Source organism: Abrus precatorius, unplaced genomic scaffold, assembly GCF_003935025.1.
Source record: "Abrus precatorius isolate BTA unplaced genomic scaffold, Abrus_2018 Scaffold8, whole genome shotgun sequence".
Taxonomy (NCBI): Eukaryota; Viridiplantae; Streptophyta; class Magnoliopsida; order Fabales; family Fabaceae; genus Abrus; species Abrus precatorius.
This window is the reverse complement of record NW_020874428.1, coordinates 15,211,258-15,233,864: the sequence shown is the minus strand read 5'-3', so window position 1 is coordinate 15,233,864 and position 22,607 is coordinate 15,211,258. Positions and strand designations below refer to the sequence as shown.

The 22,607-nt window shown below is 32.6% G+C and overlaps 1 protein-coding gene across 3 annotated transcripts; it reads right to left on the bottom strand.

The window, feature by feature from the left end:
* Positions 1 to 6,912: 6,912 nt before the first annotated feature.
* Positions 6,913 to 22,107, bottom strand: LOC113846502 (ubinuclein-1-like). Of its 3 annotated transcripts, XM_027474859.1 has the most exons (13): positions 21,609 to 22,107; positions 20,244 to 20,330; positions 19,605 to 19,694; positions 19,379 to 19,455; positions 15,887 to 16,487; positions 15,217 to 15,316; positions 15,011 to 15,120; positions 14,265 to 14,351; positions 12,976 to 13,101; positions 12,378 to 12,509; positions 12,233 to 12,280; positions 11,663 to 11,764; positions 6,913 to 7,536 (listed from the first exon to the last, which is right to left on the bottom strand). In XM_027474859.1, exons 1-13 carry the CDS (start codon positions 21,834 to 21,836, stop codon positions 7,087 to 7,089), a joined length of 2,238 nt encoding a protein of 745 aa, XP_027330660.1. In that variant the 5' UTR covers positions 21,837 to 22,107; the 3' UTR covers positions 6,913 to 7,086. The 3 variants fall into 3 exon arrangements, with proteins under 3 accessions (XP_027330660.1, XP_027330662.1, XP_027330661.1); XM_027474861.1 differs by lacking the exon at positions 21,609 to 22,107 and having other exon boundaries at positions 6,961 to 7,536; positions 12,976 to 13,056; positions 20,244 to 20,342; XM_027474860.1 differs by lacking the exon at positions 21,609 to 22,107 and having other exon boundaries at positions 6,961 to 7,536; positions 14,265 to 14,348; positions 20,244 to 20,342.
* Between the last annotated feature and the right edge of the window lie 500 nt (positions 22,108 to 22,607).

Here is a 22,607-nt window from a genome sequence, read left to right as displayed (position 1 = left end):
AATAAAAGTTAACTTCAATTAAATATAAACTCAGAATACTTTTAATCGTTGAAACATTAATACATAAACTGCTTTTAACAATTTTTGTTAACATGTGTAGTTTAACTAAAATATTCTTATAAAGACAATAATTTGCAAGAAAATCACAGCACAACCTCCTAATTATATGATGTATCAGAATCACAGCACAACATTAAAAAAATTATAATTTAATAAACGTGAATGAAAAAGTTAGATAATATTTCCAAGTACGTTTTGTATTTTAAAAAAGTTAGAAATCATGTATTTGAATAACTTTCTTTAAGCATTTAATTATAAAATAATAGACAATTAGTAGAAATACTAAACTTAAGCTTAAAAAAGCACATGACTGTGACTAATATAATTTGATTGTATTTGAATAAACAGTGAGTGTGAATTAATTTATTTAAGGAAGAAAAAAATATAATTTGTATATAATAAAATAAATAATTATTAAAAATTGAGTATGAAAGTTTAATAACATTATTTTGAGAGAATTAAGGTAAGAAAAGTATTGAAATAAGATGATTTGTTGTAATACTTGACTTTGTACATAGTTATTATGAATGTAGAATAGAAATGCATTTTGATAATGATGAATTTATTGTTATAAATTTCTATATATTGATCGTGTAATTATAATAATAATTTGTATTAGCAAATATATGTATATGCATACAATAAAAAAGCTAACAACTCAAATATGTGGAAAAATAGGAATAGATAAAAAAACAACTCATAATTATTAGTAAAACATTGAAACCATCATTTTATCAATTTACTATATCAAACATTAATATTTTCACATTTTAATGTTGATATTTTTTTTATCCATCATAGTTATTCATAAAATAGTTTTGCATATTTACAATATTACTCCTACTCTATTTTTAAATTTCAATATAAATATATTTTTTTTCAAGATAAGAGCAAACGATGTCGCAAGTGCAAAGGGTTCAAACACTATTTTTCTTGCAATTTGTAATTATCATAAGACAGAGAGAATTTTGCATACAATGAGGTTTGAAAAGAGGAATTCTTGGATCTGAATCACCTCTCGTTATGGCAGAAATTGAACGTCCAATTTAAACAAAAATGAACTTGGTTAAAGGAAAATAAAAAAATGATAAAAAAATTTATGTAAAATTTGTTTAAGCGAATTTTGGTTGTTTTTCATGAGAGGGGGCTAAACGTGAGGAGAAAAGGGGGTTAGGGTTGGGTGGAGATGTGGAGAGTGAGTAGTCTAGAAGTGGAGTGGAAAAGTTGAGTATGAGAATAAGATGAGAAGGTGGGAAGAGGAAGAGAGAAGTTGGACAAGAGAAGAGGAAAAGGAGGATTGGATATAGAGGTTGGAAATGGAGTTTTGGAAGAGGAAAAACATAAAGTTAGGGAAGGAGATGCAAAATTCCCTTAAGCAACTCTAAAATTCACTTAAGTGAATTTTGCATAAAAAAATTTGTTATTTTTTTCATTTTTAGTTAAAAAAAATGGAATTCAACGCGTTTAGTTCTATCACCGTGACTGGAGAGAATATATATATCTAGAAATTCTTACTAAACAGTTGACTATACACAAATAAATGAAATAAAATTATACACTATTGCGCAAACAAGAATTATATAATTTAGTTTAATTTAATATAAAGTAAATATAACTTTTAAATTTTGTACCTAAATTCAACTTAACTATAACAACAAATGACCAAACCAACTTTAAGTTTAACAAATTGTACATTTTTTTTTTTTTTGTAAAACAAGTTAATGTTGATAGTCATGTTGTTGAAACATGTTATGAATAATGATACTTAAGTATTATTTATTTTTTATATTTATTTATCTTTTTTAATATTTTTATTATATTTATTACTAAAAATGAATACATTAAAAGTACGTTAATTTACTATTTTATTCATGGTTGTAATGAAATATATTACAATACTTTGAATTTATTTCTTCTAAAGTGAGAAGTGTAACGTGAAAAGGCAATGATTTATTCACCATTAATTTAAAGTTAATTACGATTATACAATATTTAATTAAATTAATAATACTTTTCACACTTTACTCATTTCTTTTATTTTGAAAGAGTTAATTTTTAATATTTTATTACTTTTTTTGTTTTTATGACAATACATTATACATTAGAAAATTGTTGGGTTGTTTTTCTTGCAATGGAACTTTTCTTCACTACCGTAAAAAGGATGGTTGCTTAAGACATTAGATGTAGTAAAAAAAAATTATCATTCCTTTTATTTACAAATTTTCTCCTTCACTTTTTTGTTTTTTTGCTAGACAATAGTTAGTGAGGCTATATTATGCTGTAGGTGTGACACTCTTACTACTTATTACGCCATTAATATAAATATAATATTAAAATAATCCAAGCAGTAAGAAAGCCATATGTATGAGTTTACATCTGTTTACATTAATAGAAACTAAATACACCATTTTCACCAGCTATCCAAATACATATATACATATCATCTGTCAAAATATACAGTCATATAGTCATATAAACATATGCATATAGCTGATTCGCATACAAAATAAAGTGGGGTCACGATATAAGAGACAACAACAACAAAAATGACCTCACAAGCTTTCCCCCTAGACCCATGATTATCAAAAATACCATTTCCTCCAAAAGTTAACAGTATTCTAGGAGGAAATGGAAAAGTGAGTCTCATGGGTATCCTGATAGGGATGGGGTATGCCCGTGGGCCTGACCCGTTTTTATCTAATAAAAGGTAATAGTGCCAGTATGGGTGAACTATTGTCGCTCCCAATCGTGCGTCCATCTTCCTTCAGGATCATATCTGACCGTGACGCTGAACTGGTACGGTGGTCGGGCCATTTGTGTCCTCACCTACTAAACATATTCACATACAACACACATAGCAACTAAAAGGGTGAGACAAACTCATTTCAACCAAAGTATAATAGAAAACACGTCAAGATATTTACAATCATTATAGCAAATAGCAACAACTCAACACACAATGTACATGCCATGTATGATTCTATGCATCACCTAGTTAATTTTTATACTGACACATGCATGTGGGCCCAAACTATTTTCTTTTTCTTTTTCTTTTTCTCTTTCTTTCTTTCTGGGAAGGATCAGGAGTTCACTATCACCAACCATTCTTGGTCATAACCATCTCATTAGATAGTTTCAAAGGTATAGCTCAACTGATTCTGATAATCCATCGGGTTCTGTCAGGATAGTCCAGTTTTGCAGTGAGAATCGACATCACAGGGTTGCGAGCCCTGACCTTTGCCCGGCTCAATCACACCCAACTATCCCCAAAACTAACCTGGAGTCACCCCTAGATTTCGTATACTTCCCATCCAACACCATCATCATTACATGCTTATGTTGCATGAACCTAATTTCAGTCTTTTAATTAGGTATTAAACTTTTCTTTTTAATGAACAACATATGTTTCAAAATTCTACCGACAATCCGGCAGAGTTTCCTCTATAATTCAGATATTTCTAAATTTTCTTCTCTCTGCAAAACAGCTAGAAAATTCCAATACACTTATAATTTTAAGCAGAGACTCACCACCACCACATTTCATAACTTTTCAGGCATTTCAATAACTCTCAAATACTTTTTTTTTTCCCAATTATCACTACATTTCAAAATACTCATTTGAAATAATACTTTAAAATGAATTATAATACTTTAAATTGTTTAAATATGTATATAGGTATATTTTAAAATGAATAAAAACTATTAAATAAATTTTGACCAAACCACTTGAAATTAAAGAAGATTTTTTTTTATAAAAAAATCATTTCCTTAAGAAGAAAATTAACCACAATTGCATTTTTCAATTTCTAAAACACTATTCAAAACCCATCAAATTTTATCTCAAATCTTCCCATTTTTTTTTAAACATCTTTATTTCACAATTCTCCAATTCTTTTCAACTTTCAACATACCTTCTATATGATCACTCCACATGAATGATAGTTCATTCCTCAAGTATTTTAGGCAATCAATTATTTATACTAAATTCAACAAACAAGTATTATAGAAGTATCACCTCACATAAAATCAATCTCAAAAAGGAATATCAAACAATTGTACACTAAGTATGGAAATAATTATAAATTCCTTCAAATAATTTATACATACATAGCAAGGAATAAAACATCTCATCTCCCAACGTTTTTCTACTATACTCTTGAAAAAAGATATGTTCCCCCTTACCTTTAAGTGTATACCAATTTTTCTCACCAACGTACTCTTTCCACCACTTCTCAAATCACGATCCTAACCAAATAATCACATATAATCATGATCAATGTTAAAAGGCATTAATCACCCAACCCTCTACTAGTGAGTTGAAACTATCATTTTTTAATCTTCGCAAAAATGGCTTACGGGTCTTACAATTATTTTCTATGATGTAAATGGAATACTATAAGCTTAAAGGTGATTAAAAATAATTATTTTCTCTTGATAACACTCTTGGGACAGCACTTCTAGACCAAGGGTTTTGAACTCTCAAATGCATTTTTAACAAAACAAAAAACACCAAAATTATTTATTATACAACATAGAAGGATTAAGCTAATTAAAACAAAATTTAGAAATAAAATTTTTGGACAAAATCTCACCCTCATGCCACTATTCCAGCACCCAAAAAGAGAGAGAAAATAAAAAAATTAATCGGTTCAAAGTGTTCAAAATGATGAAAATAGGTAGAATATTAAAAAAATTTAATGAACTTACTTAGAAATTTAAGAGATTAAGACCAAAGATGATCAAAGCTCCTTGGAAGAAAGAAAATGGGGCTTACGGAAGTGAAAGGAAGAAGTGAGAAGCTTTAGAGACTAATCCTTATCTTAAATAGTGAAAATAATAATATAATATTAGAATTTTCACTAATTCTTTAGTAATTAATTGAAATAATTAGATAAAAATTCCAAAATTGAAAAATAATCATGAAATATATTAAACATAATTATAAAATAATTTTTGACACTATTGATTCTTTAGTTGGTGTCCAAAATTTTTACACGCAATTTCTGCTTGAACATATAACTAATTTACGTAAAATTAACCAGAAAATCTAAAAATGTTCATTAATTACAAAACAAATTATTTTTATATTCCAAATAATATTTATAAATAAAATATAATTTTTTTATAATTTTACTATTATTATTATTAAAATAAAATGTTATTTTTAACTTTATACAACAATTTTAACTAACACAAATTGACACTTATTGAAACTTAAAAATTTTAAAATTAAAAATTACTAAAAACTTCTTAAAAATATACCTAACAATTTTGTCTAAAGCATCTCATGCTAATTCTATCCCAATTTTTCTCAAAAAATCAAATACCATACTTTAACTTAGAACTATATTAATAAATTAATCGTTTAGTAAAAACGAGGATGTTACAGTAGGCTTTAAGTGCAGTCCACACACGCAACTATGACTATGAGAAGCAAAACATATATCAAGTTATATTGAAAGTCCACTAAAATTTACTTTCAAGAGCAAGGTGATTACCGCGATACAACACTTATTTAACTTAAACTTTCTGATATATATGTCAATACAAAAATTATAATTATAGTATAAATTTATGTTAAGAAATTTTATAATTTATTACCATCTTTCAAAAACTAATTTAAATATAACGTGATATCTTGTTAGATTGATAAACTTGGTATATGGCCAAAATTGATGTTCTTTATAAGTAAATTAATTATCAATTTAATAAAGGATTTATAATTAACTTACAATTGAATTAGTGACAATTAGATCAATAGATAAAGAGAATTTTCAATTTAATCTTCTATAATCAAATCACTATTTTGGTCCTTTATTTTTTTTCACTTTAATTACTAACTTTTTATTTTATTTTGATCCTTTATTATTAATACTTGTTACAATACCTGTAAAGTGAGAGAATATTATATATATCTCTCTCTCTAGTTGGACGATTATGATTTTTTAAAATTTTAAATATTAAAAAGTATTTATAAACTTAAAAAAATCTAAATTGACTGTAATATAAAATCAACTGTAATAATTATGCTCCATGTGAAAGACACAAATTATCTTATTTATTTTATTTGATTTCAAGTTGTTCCTATTAATTAATTATTACAGTAAAAATACCGCCACAATGAACTGGAAGTCACAATTTATAGCATTATAAACTGTCACAATTGACAATATCATTAAAAATATCTAAAACACATTTATTTTGATACACACTCAGATTTTATATATATAATGTAGAGTAATTGAAAATATAATATAAATCTTTTTATATTATCTCATCTTATTTAATAAAAATAGTTTAAAAAAAGAATAAAAAACTTAACATTTTGGATAATTTTTTAAAAATAAAATTAAAATAAGAACACAATTATTTGTAATTGAAGATATCATTTTATGACGTTTTACATTAAACTAGTTAAAAAAAGTTAATTTACCAAATACTTCATTTGATTAGGTAGCTTATAGCAGCAAATAGATTCCTACTTTTTTCAGCATTGACTTATCGAGTACTTTTGACCTGTAGTATTAAGCACCCCAACTGAACAAAAGTTCAGTATTGGCATTTGAACTATAGAATTGAGGTTGGGACTCAATCTTGTACAAAATCATGACAAGTCCAACGTTATTATGGGTTAAAGATGTGACGCACTTTAAATTAAACTAAGAACGATATAGGCTTATTCACTTGATTATTTATTTCAAGGATCTTAAGCCTATTATGACTAGTGCTCGTCTATGAACCACCGATTCAGGATTATTTGCGTTTGTCTTATCAAAATTTGCAGGCCCACTGCTGAAGCACCACTACCAGCGAGGAGCATACGAGGCCTGAACGAGTTACCAGAATGACTGAACCAACAAAATTTATCTATATTTCAAGGAACCGTGCAAGGACATTAATTACAAAAATGGTAATAAGAAGGATACAAAATGATTTTGGGAGGGGAGGATTGAGCCAAAAAATTAGGAGGAAAAAAAAACTAATACACAGACATCCTGTAGTGTGAACATCCTAGCTGACTTCATGTTAGCTTGACTGTTGAAGACCAGGGAGTGAAGCTGGCTGAAAGTTTGATTTGGGGGGAACACCTGCAGACTGCTTTAGGGACCTAGACCTTTCTTCTCCATGCAAAGAAGCCATCTTTTCAGGGCGACAATGAGTTCCTTCCAACTCCATTTCAGGCTTTCTCCTTGCTTTCTTCTTTATTAAAACAGCATCTGCAACCCTGACATCATCCAAGGAACCACTTGAGCTTCCCTTTACTTGTTTCAGACCATTCGCAGAAGAGTTGAGAACCCGAGGAACCGTAACTGTATTAGAAACTGCCTTGTTCACTGAAGCATAGGCGTGACTACTAGCGTCCATAGCTATTCTCTCTCGCATGTGCTGTTGTGAAGTAACTGAAGTAGCATCAAACTGAACATTCTCCTCTTGCTGAGGTGCCAATAACTTTTTCCTCTTAATTTTTTCCTGATCCTAACAATATATGAGCAAACCAATGAGATTGAAATAAACTAAAACCATCATCCTCACAAATATCCAATCCTGCATGTCATCTCTGCACATTCAAAGAACAAAAAGCAATTCTCCAATTCTTCTGATGACATCAATGGCCATGACAATCCCACAGCATTTAAATCATGAAAAATTAAATTCACCATGTCATTTAAAATTTCCCCCACTTAATGGCCATACAGAAATGGTTTTTTAACAAATAAATATCTATTAAACATGCCAAGATAAACCTTTGTCAAGCTATGCTGCTTAGAGTTTGAATAATAGAGTATAGACACAAATTAAGAAAGCAAAGCTCATAAAAATAGCCTTAATGGGAACAGGAAGGGACATGATAATTGGAGCATCTTCATTTTGGAAGACCTGAGACAGCTTCAGTTGTCAGAATTAATAGTAGTATTCATGCTTGCATAGGGATCAGGCCCTTAACAACCTAACTATATCAAACACCACATTATGATAGGGCCCTAAGAGTGGTTAGGTAGAATAGTAGAGTGGTTTGGCAGTTAAAGCTTTTAGTAAGGAATCAGCTCTTTTTTTAGTTTTGGAAACAGAGCATTGGCTCAGTTGTAAAAGGGAAAATCCTTTTTCTTTTGAGATTCAATAAAATTTTGCAGATTTGTTCCCTTTCTCGCTTCTCTAGAATTCTCAATTGTTTCTCATGTGAGTTTGTAACAATTTGGTTTGGGTTGTCAGATCCTTTTTTTCCAGGGACAAGATGATACTGAGAATAGAAGCACTGGAGAATCCAGTGGAGTTTTTGAAAATGATCAATAAGCATGGGGTGTGAAAGTGTTCTCTAGATGCTCATGTGGCAGAGATTCAGAACAATATGGACAAAGGAAGGGTATTAGCCTTGATGGGGGAGGAAGACAATGTACAAACCTCAATGATATGTCAAGTTCAAGGCCAACAAAGGGGAAACTGAGACACAATATTATGGTATCTCTCAGTTCATCTTCAATGAGTTTTTGACAAGGGCAAGAAAAGTTGAATTGCCTAATTTTGATGGCAACAACTCAGTGGGGTGGATTGCTTTGAAGTTGTTTCGGTGCATTAGAGATCATATGCCTAATTTTGAGGATCATATATTGAAAGTTAAGCTTGACAAGGATATTATACCACAAGTTTCCAGTTTCAGGCACTTGGGATTGATTATACAAAATGATGGGAAAATTAATGATGTTACTCACAAAATACAAGCTGTGGTTAAAATGGAGAAAGACATCAGGAATTATTTGTGATTGTAATGTACCTATCAAGTTAGAACAAAAGTTGTACACCATACTACAATACGACCTACTATAATATATGCTAGTAAATGTTGAGCTTTAAAAGAGGAAAAAGTAAAAAAGTGAGAGTAACAGAAATAAGAATGCTAACGTGGATGAGTAGACACACAAGAAAAGATAGAATACAAAATAATAGTATACGAGCAAATATTAGAGTAACACTTATAATAGAAAAGATGACTGAAAATTGTATAAGGTAGTTTAGTCATGTGCAGAGAAAATCTTTAGAGGTGCTAGTAAGTAAAGTGGACTACATGACTCTTAGTCCAATTAAGAGGGGTCAAGGGATACCCAAGAGAACCTTAGACGAAGTTATTCAAAGAGATCTTTTGATTAACCAAATTTCTAAAGATTTAGTTTTTGACCGAACTCAATGTCATCGTGTGATCCATGTAGCTGAACTCACCTAGTGAGATAAGGCTTAGATGTTATTGTTGTAGAGATCAGACAGAGCTGACTACAACTGTAAAACCTACATTTGTCAGCATGGAAGGCACAGTGGCACAGTAGTTCAGATGTTTTGGTAAGACACCAGGTTTGATCTAGGAAGGGTTGATGACAGCATTGATGCAAAGGTTTGCAAGAAGAAACATGAGCAATGTGTAAGAAAGAATGGCTACCTTGTGGCAAATGGGATTGGTTGATGAGTATATACAACTATAAGATTTGAAAATCTTGGTGGCACAAGCAGCGGAGATTTTGAGCAATTACATGGTATTTCTTGGGTGAATCCAGTACACAAAGTGAAATGCAGAGTTTGGACACATGACCCTAATGATATTACAAGGCCATAAATCTAGCCCAAGATATTGAAGAGGAGCTGCATGCACCAAACTCCCCTTAGGAGATGCCCTTAAGACATCATCCACATGGAGGTGGAGGGGAAACTACAATGGGTATTTACCCAGTTTGATGCAGGGAACATTGTTGTCAGGCTCATTCAAGAATAACACCAGCCCAAACAATGATTCAAAAAGGATTGACATAGAAGTATTGGCAAACTCCACTTCTAAGCCCAATAGCAGTAGTACGTAACCACATTGAAACAGGGGAGCATAGCAGCTCCCATACCAGGAATGGAGAAGGGAAGATAGTATATGCTTCAAGTGTGGCCAATCATTGGTCATGTGCAGGCATAGTGGTCATGAATCCTGGATAACAACATGAAGTGGCTGATTGCAAAACCTCTTTAAAGGGGAACTGAAGATAGCATGATAACCACATGACTGCTATACTGAAGGGTTTTAGTTAAATAATTTATACAACACTTAAATAAACGCCCAAATTAAAGAGAAGTGGCAAAATAACCCCAAAAAAACAGGTCAACAACACAAAATGGAAGGCATAGACGGGTTTTTATCCCTGTTCAGACTCAAGAGTTATGGTAACAACAAGATGCTTCACAACATGATTTCTGTAGCAATATTATTCCACAATATTAATAACCATGTGCACAGGTGCCTAGAATATATGGGGAATTTTGGTGAAAGATTAACAAATGGATGAGGAAGATGAGATTGTTAAGATGGAACCCCAAGGGGCCAATCTAAGATCTAGGTTCCCATATTTCAACCTTGTGGATGAGGTTGAACTTCAAAGGGATGGAATTGTTAGGGCCCAGGGAGTAGTTAGAATAGTTAAGTGGTTGGGTAGTTCAAGTTGTAAAGAGTAGACACTAAGCTTAAACAGTAGGAGAGAAGTGGAAGAGGATCATACAGATCTGTAGGTTTTGGAAACAGAGCAATGACTCTGTTGTAAAAGGAGAAAAGCCTTGGAAAGAGAATCCTATCCTTTTTCTGTTGAGATTCAATAAATCTTTGCAGGTTTGTTCTCTTTTTCTCTCTTCTCTAGATTTCCCAGTTCTTTCTCTTAAGGGTTTGTAATAACATACTAGTAAAAATTAAATAAAATGACTAAAAAATTTATTATCATTACTAACACTTAAATACAATAAATAAATAAATAAATATAAATAAAAAATCCAAAAATTCATGCAATAATACAGAGACCCTTCGAAAGAAATCTGCAGCCATCACCAGAATTGCATGGAAATAGATGGCATAGCCAATAGTTAAATAGGGAGTGAGACATGAATAAATGAAGACTGGAAAAGAGAAAGGTTAAATCCAGAAATAAATACTATTCTTTGAAATGGGAGATCGTTGATCAGTTTATGATATATCCTATAAGGTGCGTTTTCTTTGTTCACAAAAACAATAAAAAGATTAATAAGAGTGGTCAACGATAGGGGTTGGGAGGGGGACAGGAAGAGGAAGAGGGGGGGAGAGAGAGAGAGAGGAGAACAGAGCAGAGAAAATGCCAAAAGCCAATGTAGAAAATAGTAAGAGTCTCCCTCCCAGCTAAAGACTATTGTAGAAAACACAACAGTATCTGACTAAGAATCCAAAAATTGCAAAATCTGAACTTCCATTTATAGCTATGGGCAAAGAAGATTTGACACATCCAGTATGCAATAGTTCAATAACTTCAATATCTTAACAATATTTTCTGCAGTTTATATCATAGTTATCTATTTAACACCCCAATTAACATATCCGAATACAGCTTTCCTGTTCCAAATTTCGGTAAGGATGTGGAGAAAAAAACTATACCATGTTTAGTTTCCATTGTGATCATACCACATAGGTATTTGCAGGCTAGACCCCAAACTATGATCATGAAACTCTTAAATTTTCAAAAAACTCAGAACAAGGAAAGGCTGTTTCTCATTTTAATAGAGATTTTAGAATACTACTTCACCAAAGTTAAAAGCTATTATTCATTGCAAGGCACACCTTATCTCTGCTGTACAGAGCTCTGCGCCTCTCTTTTGCCCTGCAAATTGCACGTTTGACCCCATGGTTGTCCATGTAACCATTTGGCCATAATTCCGCAAGCTGAAGAAGACATGGGACTTGAAAGTGAGAAAAAGATTATGTTTCAAAAAGCAAATATATTCATTTGGGCACTGGAAATGCATATTAAATACATAAATGCAAAGTAAAACAAGCTTCTGAAAGAACTGTTTTTGAGGACTTGGAAGAAGGAAAAAGAACTAAAAATGGGTATCACAAATACTTTCATTCATGAAAAAACAATTGAGAACCCTCTTCTTCTCAATGTCTTTAAAAGAAACGATAGAAGATACTTTAAACAGCACTAATTTTAACTTAAACAAGTAGACATAGAAAATAAAATAAACCAAATCAACTTAGAAGAAGCAGGTAATGAAATGAAAAACCAACTTGAGTTTGTGATCCTCTGAAGCATAAATTCATTATCCTACTCCGGATAAACATAACACATGCTATCCAATAACTCTGCTAGATCAATATTGAGAGAAAGAGTTAGAAAATTTGAACCACCTGAGCATACAACTTTCTGATTTGCGGACCTGAATTTTCATCTAATCCCTGAATCAATTGCGAACAAGATTCATTCATTAATAACAAGTTTTTTCAAACCAAACAGGATCTTCAAAATGAGTATTTAAGGCGCAAACTTCTGTACATCAACAAAAAGGTCATAGAGATCACAGATCTTGTCTTCCAATGCAATGTCCATACTGAAATTCCTTTTAGTTATTACCCTTCCATCAGGACCTAATTCTTGTTCCCCAGATGCTCCAGCTTGCTGCTGTTGCTGAAATGCCAAGAAAACAAAAAAAAAAAAAAAAAAAAAAAAAGGTCCCATAGTAAATAACCAAAATATTAGTTAATTAAGAGTATGATTGTTTCCTGAATATTAATAATAAAGATAAAGTGCAAACATCAGAAGATATAGCAAGAAGACTAGATTTTTTTTCATAATTAGTTAATTACAACTAATGAAATCCCTTTCCAGGTAAAAATGATTGATGAGTAAACATGCCAGAAATAGGATTTGCACAGAAAACTCAAAATTGCACCAAATCAATAGAGAGAAGCACACATAAGAAATGAAATTTAGTATGGATTATAATAATCTAATGTTGGGAACCGGAGAAGAGCAACAATGAACCAGCTAAAACAAGCAAGATGGAGTACTGAACAAGTCAAAATAGAACACATTGGAGCCAGTTTACCAATATTTGATATGAAATGAAATAGCAAGGGGAACTATAATAAACCTTGGATTCCATATATGGGGCCTGAATCTTAATCATCTCAACAACTTCTTTCTTTATCTGTTGAAACCTATCATCTTTCTCCTGCTTTGCAGACAAACCCATACTGATCATAATTTTTAAGTTTCTCTGTGGCAGGAAGACATTGCATGAGAAGGTAAGTTTCAATTCAAGCATTAAGGGTAACTAAATAGATTTATACAATGATGTGATGAATAAAAACAAAGAGAAGAACAGTTATAAGTGGAAAATGCTTTTTGGGATTGGACTGTAAAAGAATAGATTTCAACATTGAAGCTTATTCGATATTTATAATGAGATTGAAGAATAAATTTGATGAAAATTATAGTCTACTTGCTACAATTAATTTTGTAGTGACGAGCAGAGATTTTTGGGAAAACACCAGCTCCTACAGCTAGAATTAATGACATTCACTGTATGCAACAAAATATTACTTCTACAATTATTTCTTTGGCATAAAAAAATTGTGAGCTTGAAAAATTATATAACATTTTTATTAGAATCAATTATGGGAGACCATCAGTCACTCTGGAGTCTCCAAAATCTAAAACAAACAGGTCCTCTTAGGGGAGAACAATTTTTATTAAAATGAATGTTGACAAACTATCAATTAGAAATAAGAATTTCAGAGACTGCATGAAGTACAACATTAAAAGGGAAAAGTGAAATGAAAAAGGAAAAAAAACAAGAATCCATATTTTAGGTCACAAAAGTCAATGAAACCACAATGGGACTCAGCTCAGGAATGTATTCAAAGCATAAATATGGATTTATTAAATCATATCCTAATCCTAATCATTGAACAAACTACAATTGTACCAAGTCTAGGATAGTGGACAGCACGATAGATGATTTCAGAGAGACAATCTTTAGTTTCAAATTTGTTCAACAACTAATAGTACAAAAGAAGGCAGCCTAGTACTAAAAGTTACTGCTATGCATTGGATCCAAGGAAAGTTCAGACCCACTATGGAGGTTTATAGTAGGCACTAGGCAGCCTTACATATGGTAATAGGGACAAATAGCAGGAGGTGAAAATAAGTACACCGATCATCCTATGCACAATCAATAGTGATTGTGACAGAATATAAAGCATCAATCATCAAGTATTCTTTAGAACTAAGAACACCAATAATGAAAAGAACATTCATGCAACCAATACCAGCCCAAACTATACATGTCAGCTAACGTCGGGCAGGGTGAGACAACAAGGAGGGACTGAAACAATAGATATAAAAGGATTATCTGTTATGTTTAACAAGCTGAAATACCTTTAGTGTTCTGAGCTGAATCAGGTGCCCAAGAATACTCATAAGACGGTTAATTAACTCCTTCGATACTTTCCCTTGGCTTGCCTGCTGCAACAAAAGCTGAGTCAATACTCACAATGTGATAGAGAATCTCAATATTAGCTAATGAGTCAGCTGTCCTAGAGTTAGCTGTTCTAGAATCTTCAGTAGCCTGTTAACAGACTAACTGCTTCTGTTATAAGTAGGTTGCACTTGCATCACATGCTTAGGCTCTTGTAATATACCTCTGAAACTATTAGATTCAATGGGATCCGGATTGTCTTCATTTGCGTGGGAACTAGACATCTACTCCTTTGGTGTTCTCAAAGTTATCTTTTTTTTACATTTTTCGCTTAAGCCGATTATTTTCGCTTAAGCCATTTTTTTTAGCTTAAACTAATAGGGAATAGAAAAATTCGCTTAAGCCATTTTTTTATGTAATTAAGCGAAAATAGCTGATTTTCGCTTAAGCGAATTAGATTCGCTTAAGTGAAAAAAGGACTGGACGTCCAGTTCCCGTGCGAACTGGAGACAATCTAGATCCGATTCAATGAGATTGAAATCATTTCAGATAATTCACATCCATCCTCTCTTTCTCTCTCTCTCTCTCTCTCTCTCTCTGTATTATAATACAAAACTATACAATTTTCTTCAAGAAAAAAATAATAAAATTTTGCATAATATATATTTAGTAAAAAAAACATAAGAGAAACAAAATTTGCCAATACCGCTAATCTAGCAACTTTAGCAAGTTTTAGCTTTATTTCTCTAGGCAATCTCCGTTTGACAGCTTGAGATGTGGTATCAGCCTCCTGGTTTTCCACAGTTGGTGGCCTTGCTGTAGTCATATTTTAAAAATAATAGCATTAGCAACAAAATTTCCCACATTGTCAATCTATGAGAAAACATAACTTCAAACAATTTCCGAACTTACATTCTGCAACCATCTTCTCCAACTCTCGAATAGCTTTCTCAAGCATTGTAGTTTTTGGCCTAACAATAGAACCATCTCTCTTTACCACATTTTCAGATTTCTGCATAAGATTCAACCAAGCTTAAGTTATGACTAACACGTTATATGATACACACATAACATTCCACTTTCACAATTTCCATTTTCAAAAGTCATTTTAATAACATGTTATCTATCAAGTGCATGTTAGAAGGATAGTATAGTTTGCCAAAGTCCCACTTTAATTTCTCTTTAAAAATAAATCAACCCATACATACCAATATCTCTTAAATTAAGTAACAATTATTTTGAATGAGAAAGGATACATCCCAACAATCAAAGTAACAAATCAAGGGAGTAGATTGATTGGAGCAATGATAATATACAACTAAGAAAACAAGAAAGTGTGCACTTCATGCAGTAAAGAAGAGAGTCAGCAAAGCATTTCTTCTCCTTATTAATTGGCACATTGTTGTGAAATGTTCACACGCTTTTCCTGGCACACAGCATGCCATGCTTCAATGTAAGATTTGACCTGTTAATTGCAATGGAAGTTGATGCTACAAAGGAGTATTATTTGGTGGCATGTTCCATCATGCTTCATACTGGAATCAAAATGAAGACAACAGAAAAGCACATGAAGAAAACTTACTAGTACTTGCATAGCAGATTTCCCCTCAGACATGTTAAGATCTGGTAGTTCACGGATGCCATTTTTATCTTTAGGCTGGCCAATATTTTCTAAATTGTCAACACCACTTGGGGTTCTTCCAGGTTGAGATTTGGAATGTGCACATGCACTTTTTTCATGATATTTCTGATGAGAAGTATCAAGCAATCCACTTGCATCTTTATAATTATCATTTGTGTTCTTAGATTGAAATACTCCTGTCTTCTTCTTGTCAGCATCTTTTGCTTCTGCAGCAGGAGCATCATCATTTGATACTTTCGAGCAGACAGAAGGATCCAATATTGGCCTATTATCAGCACTTTTCTTTTTAGAACTAATTCCAGAGACATCCAATTGATTCTGTATCTTCAAGTCTTCATAAAGTTCACCAGGTACAGCCAAATTATCTGAGGAATTACTCATATTCTTCGCAGACAATGACGCAGCCTTTCCAGAAGCTGTCTTGCTTAATTTTACATGTTTATTTGATACATAACCATCAACATTCTCAACAGGATTCTTCAAAATATCTTTTCGGCGCCTTTTCTTTGCTTGCTGGTTAGGTAATATTGGAGGCTCATGTCTTGAAATATATAAAGAAACAGAAAATCAATAACAATGAAGAATCTGTATGAATCATTCATATACTCCAACCTACAACTTAATTGACTAAAAAAAGTTTGGTGCAACATATGTAGACAAGTGTCACAGGAAAGAATATTCAACTATAAGCCAGAAAAACAATGCTAAATATATTGTCAGGAATATGAAGAAAGGACTCCACATATAATGGGCCAAAATATAATTTATGAAGTTATAATATTAGTATATTAATTTCAGATTAGGAAGTTAAAGGTTTGAATGTGACGGTTATAGTGATATATAATTTGTGTTACTTGTAAAAGGCAATTAAGGTGTCAGACTGTTATTCCTTGTATTTTGAAGAGGAAACTCCTTGTTCAAGAGAAACCCTGTGTAATCAAATATAGCCTAAAACCAGATTATTTCTATCTTTATTCAGAATTCAGTGCATTTATTTCTTGAGTCCAATAATTGTTGGACTTAGCTCAGTTGGTAGAGCAGACCATAGTAGTCAAAATTGAGATTTTACGTGGGATCAGAGAAGGGGTGAAATATTACAACTCGTAAGATCGTAACACGTATTGTAAGATCGTAACACGGATCATAAGATCCTACAAACTTGTATGAATACATATAAAATAGTATAAATATAAAAATGAAAAAGGCTAAACAAAGACAAATGAGGGAAAGGAACCACCCTTAACTCAACAGAAACAGGGACATGTCCATTAAAAACAGAGACAGAAAAGATGGATTAGGTAATGTATGACTCTTTTACCCTTAAAAGAACTTGTAGCACAATCATTTTAAGGGCAAAAAGGGAAAGTCAAATTATTTTTAAAATATAAGAAGCCTTTTTTACCCTTAAAAAACCCTAAAATCTTCCTCATTCTGGGGATAGAAAAGGAAAGTCAACAACTTTTGCTCCAGCAGCACTGTTGCGCTGCGAATTAGGCTACGACAATAGCTGCAAATACAGCTGCGATGGTTGCCACAGCAAAACGCTCAGCTATGACAAGGTCACCGGCACAGACAAGGTGGCCAAAGCATATACAGTCACCGGTGTGAAAGTTATAGGGATCGCAAAGCAGAGGAACGAAGTAGCAGATCAGAGGAAAGGTTTAGGGATCACAGAACGAAATCAATTTTAGGGTTTCAAGCAAAATGGGTTGCGGGTCATTGGGTTTGAAAACACGGGGGGATCGTCCAAGCTTACCGGTTTTACGTTTTGGCATGGCGATCCCACCCGATCTTGGCACCGAGAGGGAGTTGGAGATTGTAAAATCGTGCGAGTTTACGTTCCGGCATGCGATTTGACTACCATGGAGGAGACTGTCCTAGTGGGATAAAATCTCAAAGTAATCGTTAGGTCACTAGTTCAAATCTGGCAGGTTGGACCAAATTGTTTATTAAAGACATTCATAATTAATAATAAAAAGTCATAGAGGACAGAACAGTGGAAGAGATAAAAGAACAAAAACAGAAGAACAATTCACCAGATAGTGCTAGAGAACAGAGCAGGCCTAGAAACACCAGGAAGACAGAAAAATATTAGAAATGGCACCAGACAACAGCAGGTAATGTTTAGAGACAAAGTTACACTCAATTGTTTCAGAACAAGCTTCCAATTTCAAACCCTTTGTTTCAAAATGAAAGAGGTGGGGGGGAGGAATCCTAATAGGAGTCACACTGAATATGGTAATTGCCTAGGGCCACAAAGTGACGCTCCACTATGATAGTACACAATTCACAACTATGTTGCATTGGTTATAAAAGAAGAATTTTGATTAATGAGATAGATTGAATACAAAAAAGGAAAAACATAAAATAAATATGCTACTCAAAAAGTCTATATGAATTTCTAACAACAAATTTTATGTTTGTGTGGTCTTACTTTTGCATGATGCTAGTCTTTTGATGAATTCAAATATGAATGTTTTTATTTCTGTTTGATATCTACAAGTTAATGAGCTGCCTAAAAAATGGAGATATTATTTCCCTTTCAGCCAGGAGATCAAACAAAATTAGTAAATGGTTACTGCATAAATATTGAAAGAAAATAATTAAAACAAATGAGAAGGGACAAAGCTCATTTAGGAATTTCGACCCTAAATTTAATATTACAACAAAAGTCTGCACCAAACATTATGTGGAAATTGATAAACAGTGTGAAAGAACCACTCATCAAAATTTAAAGTTCATTCAAGCTGCCACAACTAAAGAATCAAATATCATGTTTTAGTCATGGATTTGGCTAATAGCCATCGATCAACTCCACCCTAATGCCTTGATGGGTAGAACTTCAAAACCCTTCTAGAATTTATTTGAACTTTTATGATGTGAAAAAAATTAATCAATCTTTTGTCTTAGCATCTGCAAATAAGGAAGAGAGTTGGAGTACTACCTTCTTTTACATGGCTGTTACATTGCACTCAACAAAAATAAATCCTCAACATTCCTAGCATAAAACTAACATGTTTCACACAAGAAATTCAAACAATGATCATGAGCGAAAAATGACCTCATTTCATGTTCAGGTAATGCCAAAAGCAAACATAAATGACTCTTAAGAGAATTGGTCATTGTGGCAACATAGTTTCATACTTTCATTAACTTCAATACTTCACCCATCAACTTTAAAAAAATAAAAAATATCCAAAGGCTTGCTAAAAAGGTAGTAGACATAAAAAGGGCAATCCAGTACATGAGGCTCCCACCAGTGGGATTTGAAGAGGGAAGATGTACACAGCCTTAGCCCCACAAGCAAAGAGACTCTTTCCAGGATTTGAACCAGTGACCTCTGGGTCACAAGGCTGTGTATAAATTTGGCTTGTCATTGTATAGAAAAGAAATAACATACTCAAAGCTAAAAGTCAAACTAAAAACGCTTACATGCGTTCCAATTTCCCCCTATTTACAAAGAATCCATCATGTTTGATAGCAGAAGTATCAACCTCAAAATACTCATCCTGCAGAAAGGACAATCGAACAAGATAAAAATAATTAATATGCAAGGGGAAAAGTCCACAATATAGAACAACAATATTCACGTCATCAATCAAAGGTCAAAAGACTTATAATGCCATAACAAACCAAAACAGAATAAAATGATACCAACCAACTCGGCATCATCAATGAAAGAGTCTTCCGTATCATACTGATCATCAGGAACATCAAGTAGATCCTCCTCATCACTACTATCCTTACCCTAAAAATGATTCAGTGTTTCATTATTCCCGACATGGAATATAAATAGTAAAATTTAATAAAATACTTACATATGCATCTGTTATATAAATTTAGTGCTTGTTTGGGAATGATTAAATTTTGACAAATACTCCATCCGGTCCTTTTTATAAGAAACAAAATGAAGCACTCTTAGTCCTTATTATAAGAAACAAATGATAGATTCAAGATGCATTAATTACTAAATTTCTTTTATACTCTTCCTTTATTAATATCATTAAATATACAAATTACTAACTACACCATTTAATATCATAAGTATTTTTGGAATAAAATTTATATTTATGAAAAACATAACAAATTTAATTGCTTTCCTTGGTCTTGATGATTTAGCATTTTGTTTCTCATAAAAAGGACCAGAGGGAGTAATTTATTTTTCAAAAGCACACTCAAAAAGTTGTAAGCAATTATTTCCTCAAAATAAGCTAAACCAAATGCACGCTTATAGTGAAACCAATTCATGCTTGTATAAAGCATTGAATAACAATCTCAGGAAGCAGCACACGCATACCATGTAAAGGCGTTCAATCTTCTCTATTACAGCATTGAAACGGTTTGTCAGAGGAGCACCTTGTTCTTCAATCTCCTTATGGTATCCCTAAAAATGACAGTGTCATAAAAATAGTGAAGCACAAAACTATATACAATTTCGAAAGACAATATGCTGATCTGCTGGTATATAATACATGTATCCAGATGACAAATAATTACACTGTGGCATAAACCAAGCTAGATTCAATACAAGGCTTGATAACTCTGACTCCATATATTTCATAGAATATAATTTCATGCTACAAATAAATAGGCTTACTATATGTACTATTTAGTTATGAATTATGAGAATAAATTCTAAACAACAGCACTTATCCTATTAAAACAAAAAGTGGTTGCCAGATAGTGGTGAACTGTGGCATACATACCACACTTATTTTTCTCTTAAATAATCAAGCCTTAATCAGATATATCTACTAATTTCAAAAGAAAATACAGCTAATAAAAATCTCAACATATTGCAGGCAGAAGTAAAAAACAATAACTAAAGTATGAAACAAATAAAAATTCCTGCAAATAACACTGATTGACTTTTATGAAAAGATATTGCCTTATAGCTTATACTTCCCCAACCTCACCTAACGAGAAATGACTTTGTTGTTATAGTTGTATAATTGCCTTAAACTAGGGGATGAGGCTTGGCCCAACAGTAAGGTGCCTTAGGTCACAGATTAAAATCTTGAAAAAATGCCTCTCTAATGATGGGGCAGTAAAGCTAGTAAATCTACCCTCCCCAGACTCCACTTGGTGGGAGCCACAGTGCAATGGTCACCCTTTTTGTAATTGCCTTAAACTAATGAGAAAAGTTTAGGGCATCAAATATGAAACTAGTTAGCATAACATTAGCTCCTGTTACTCATATCACTTCAAATGAAAGCAAATGGCATGAAGTTCCATCAGTTCACCGAATATAAAAACACGCAATAAGTCAAATAAGCACAACCATTCAACTTAATAAATTGGAAGCCATATGTGAGTGCTTGGAGGAGCAATTTGAGAGTTTGCCACCAAAAGCACTCAAATGATTTTCTGAACAAGCAGCACTGAAAGGTTTTCACCGATACAAAACAATGTGGCACCTTTGAGTTAACAAATGTTGTTTTTATTGTAAGATAGAAAACTAAATTGTTAGGCAAAAATCATGCCAGGTCAGTCGCAATAGGTCTTCTTAACAATTGCCATTTTCCTGACTCAAAATTCTACGCCAAAAAAAATGCAGTCACAGCTCATTAAGCTCTGACATATTAAATGAATATATATATATATATATACATATTCCACAGTAACACAATGTACTATGCAGGAATCTCAGCAATACACAAACCAACTCGAGCGAAGGGTGCGCATTGGGACGGTGCTCGGGTGCGGAAGCGGATCCATTGTTAACTTTGTTGGCGTCCTTCATCAGCTTCTTCCACGACACTATAGTGGTCTCTCCCGGCCGGAGCTCCACCGTGAACATTTGGCGGTCGCCTTTCTTCACGAACGACGACGGAGCTCTCGCCGACGACGACGAATCGCCGGCGCCGGGAGGAGCCAGCTCCTCCGCCATCGGAACGCTTATCGATTGGCGAGTATCTCGGCGTCGGTGCGAGATTTCAATGAGAATTAGGGTGCGAGAAACATGGCGGAAACGAAGTGATAAGCCCTAAGAAGAATAATGAAGAAGCGGAACGAGAAGAAGGAGCCAATTGGTATTGCGCGGGATTCAAAAATGGGGGAAAAATATTATGGAAAAAATAGAAGAAAATAAAAAGAATAAAGTTTGTGGTGAGGTTTTAAGTTTAACTGCAATTTTCCACTTGGTTGTAAAAATTTGCAGCGCTCTCTTTTCCGAGAAAGCGATGGAGGGAAAAGGGATTTGGTGCGGGTATCATATGGGCCGGATCATGTATCCATTTTGATGTTTTCAAAGCTTTGTTTCTTTAGCTAAAATGTTTCTCTCTAAAGATATTTGCAGTTATTTTAGAGTATCCTTGTTTAAGATAAATGTTAATAAGTATTCTTTTAAAAATAAAAATTTGTAATAAAAATAATATAATAATATTCGTACTCTAATATATTTTAACGTAATTTATAATAAAAATGTTATTTATTATTTTTTTAACTAAGGATATAAGTTAACAAAATTCTTTATTTAAAATAATCTAAATAAGCTCACTGATATATTAATAGATTGTTGATTCAAGTAATATATACTTGTTTCAAGTGGTTGATTCATGAGCTAATCTAATTGTTTCTGTGAATGTAAAATCTCTGTTCAGACAGTTAATTCTACTTGAATTGTAAATATTTTCAAGATTATATTTAACAAAAGATATTT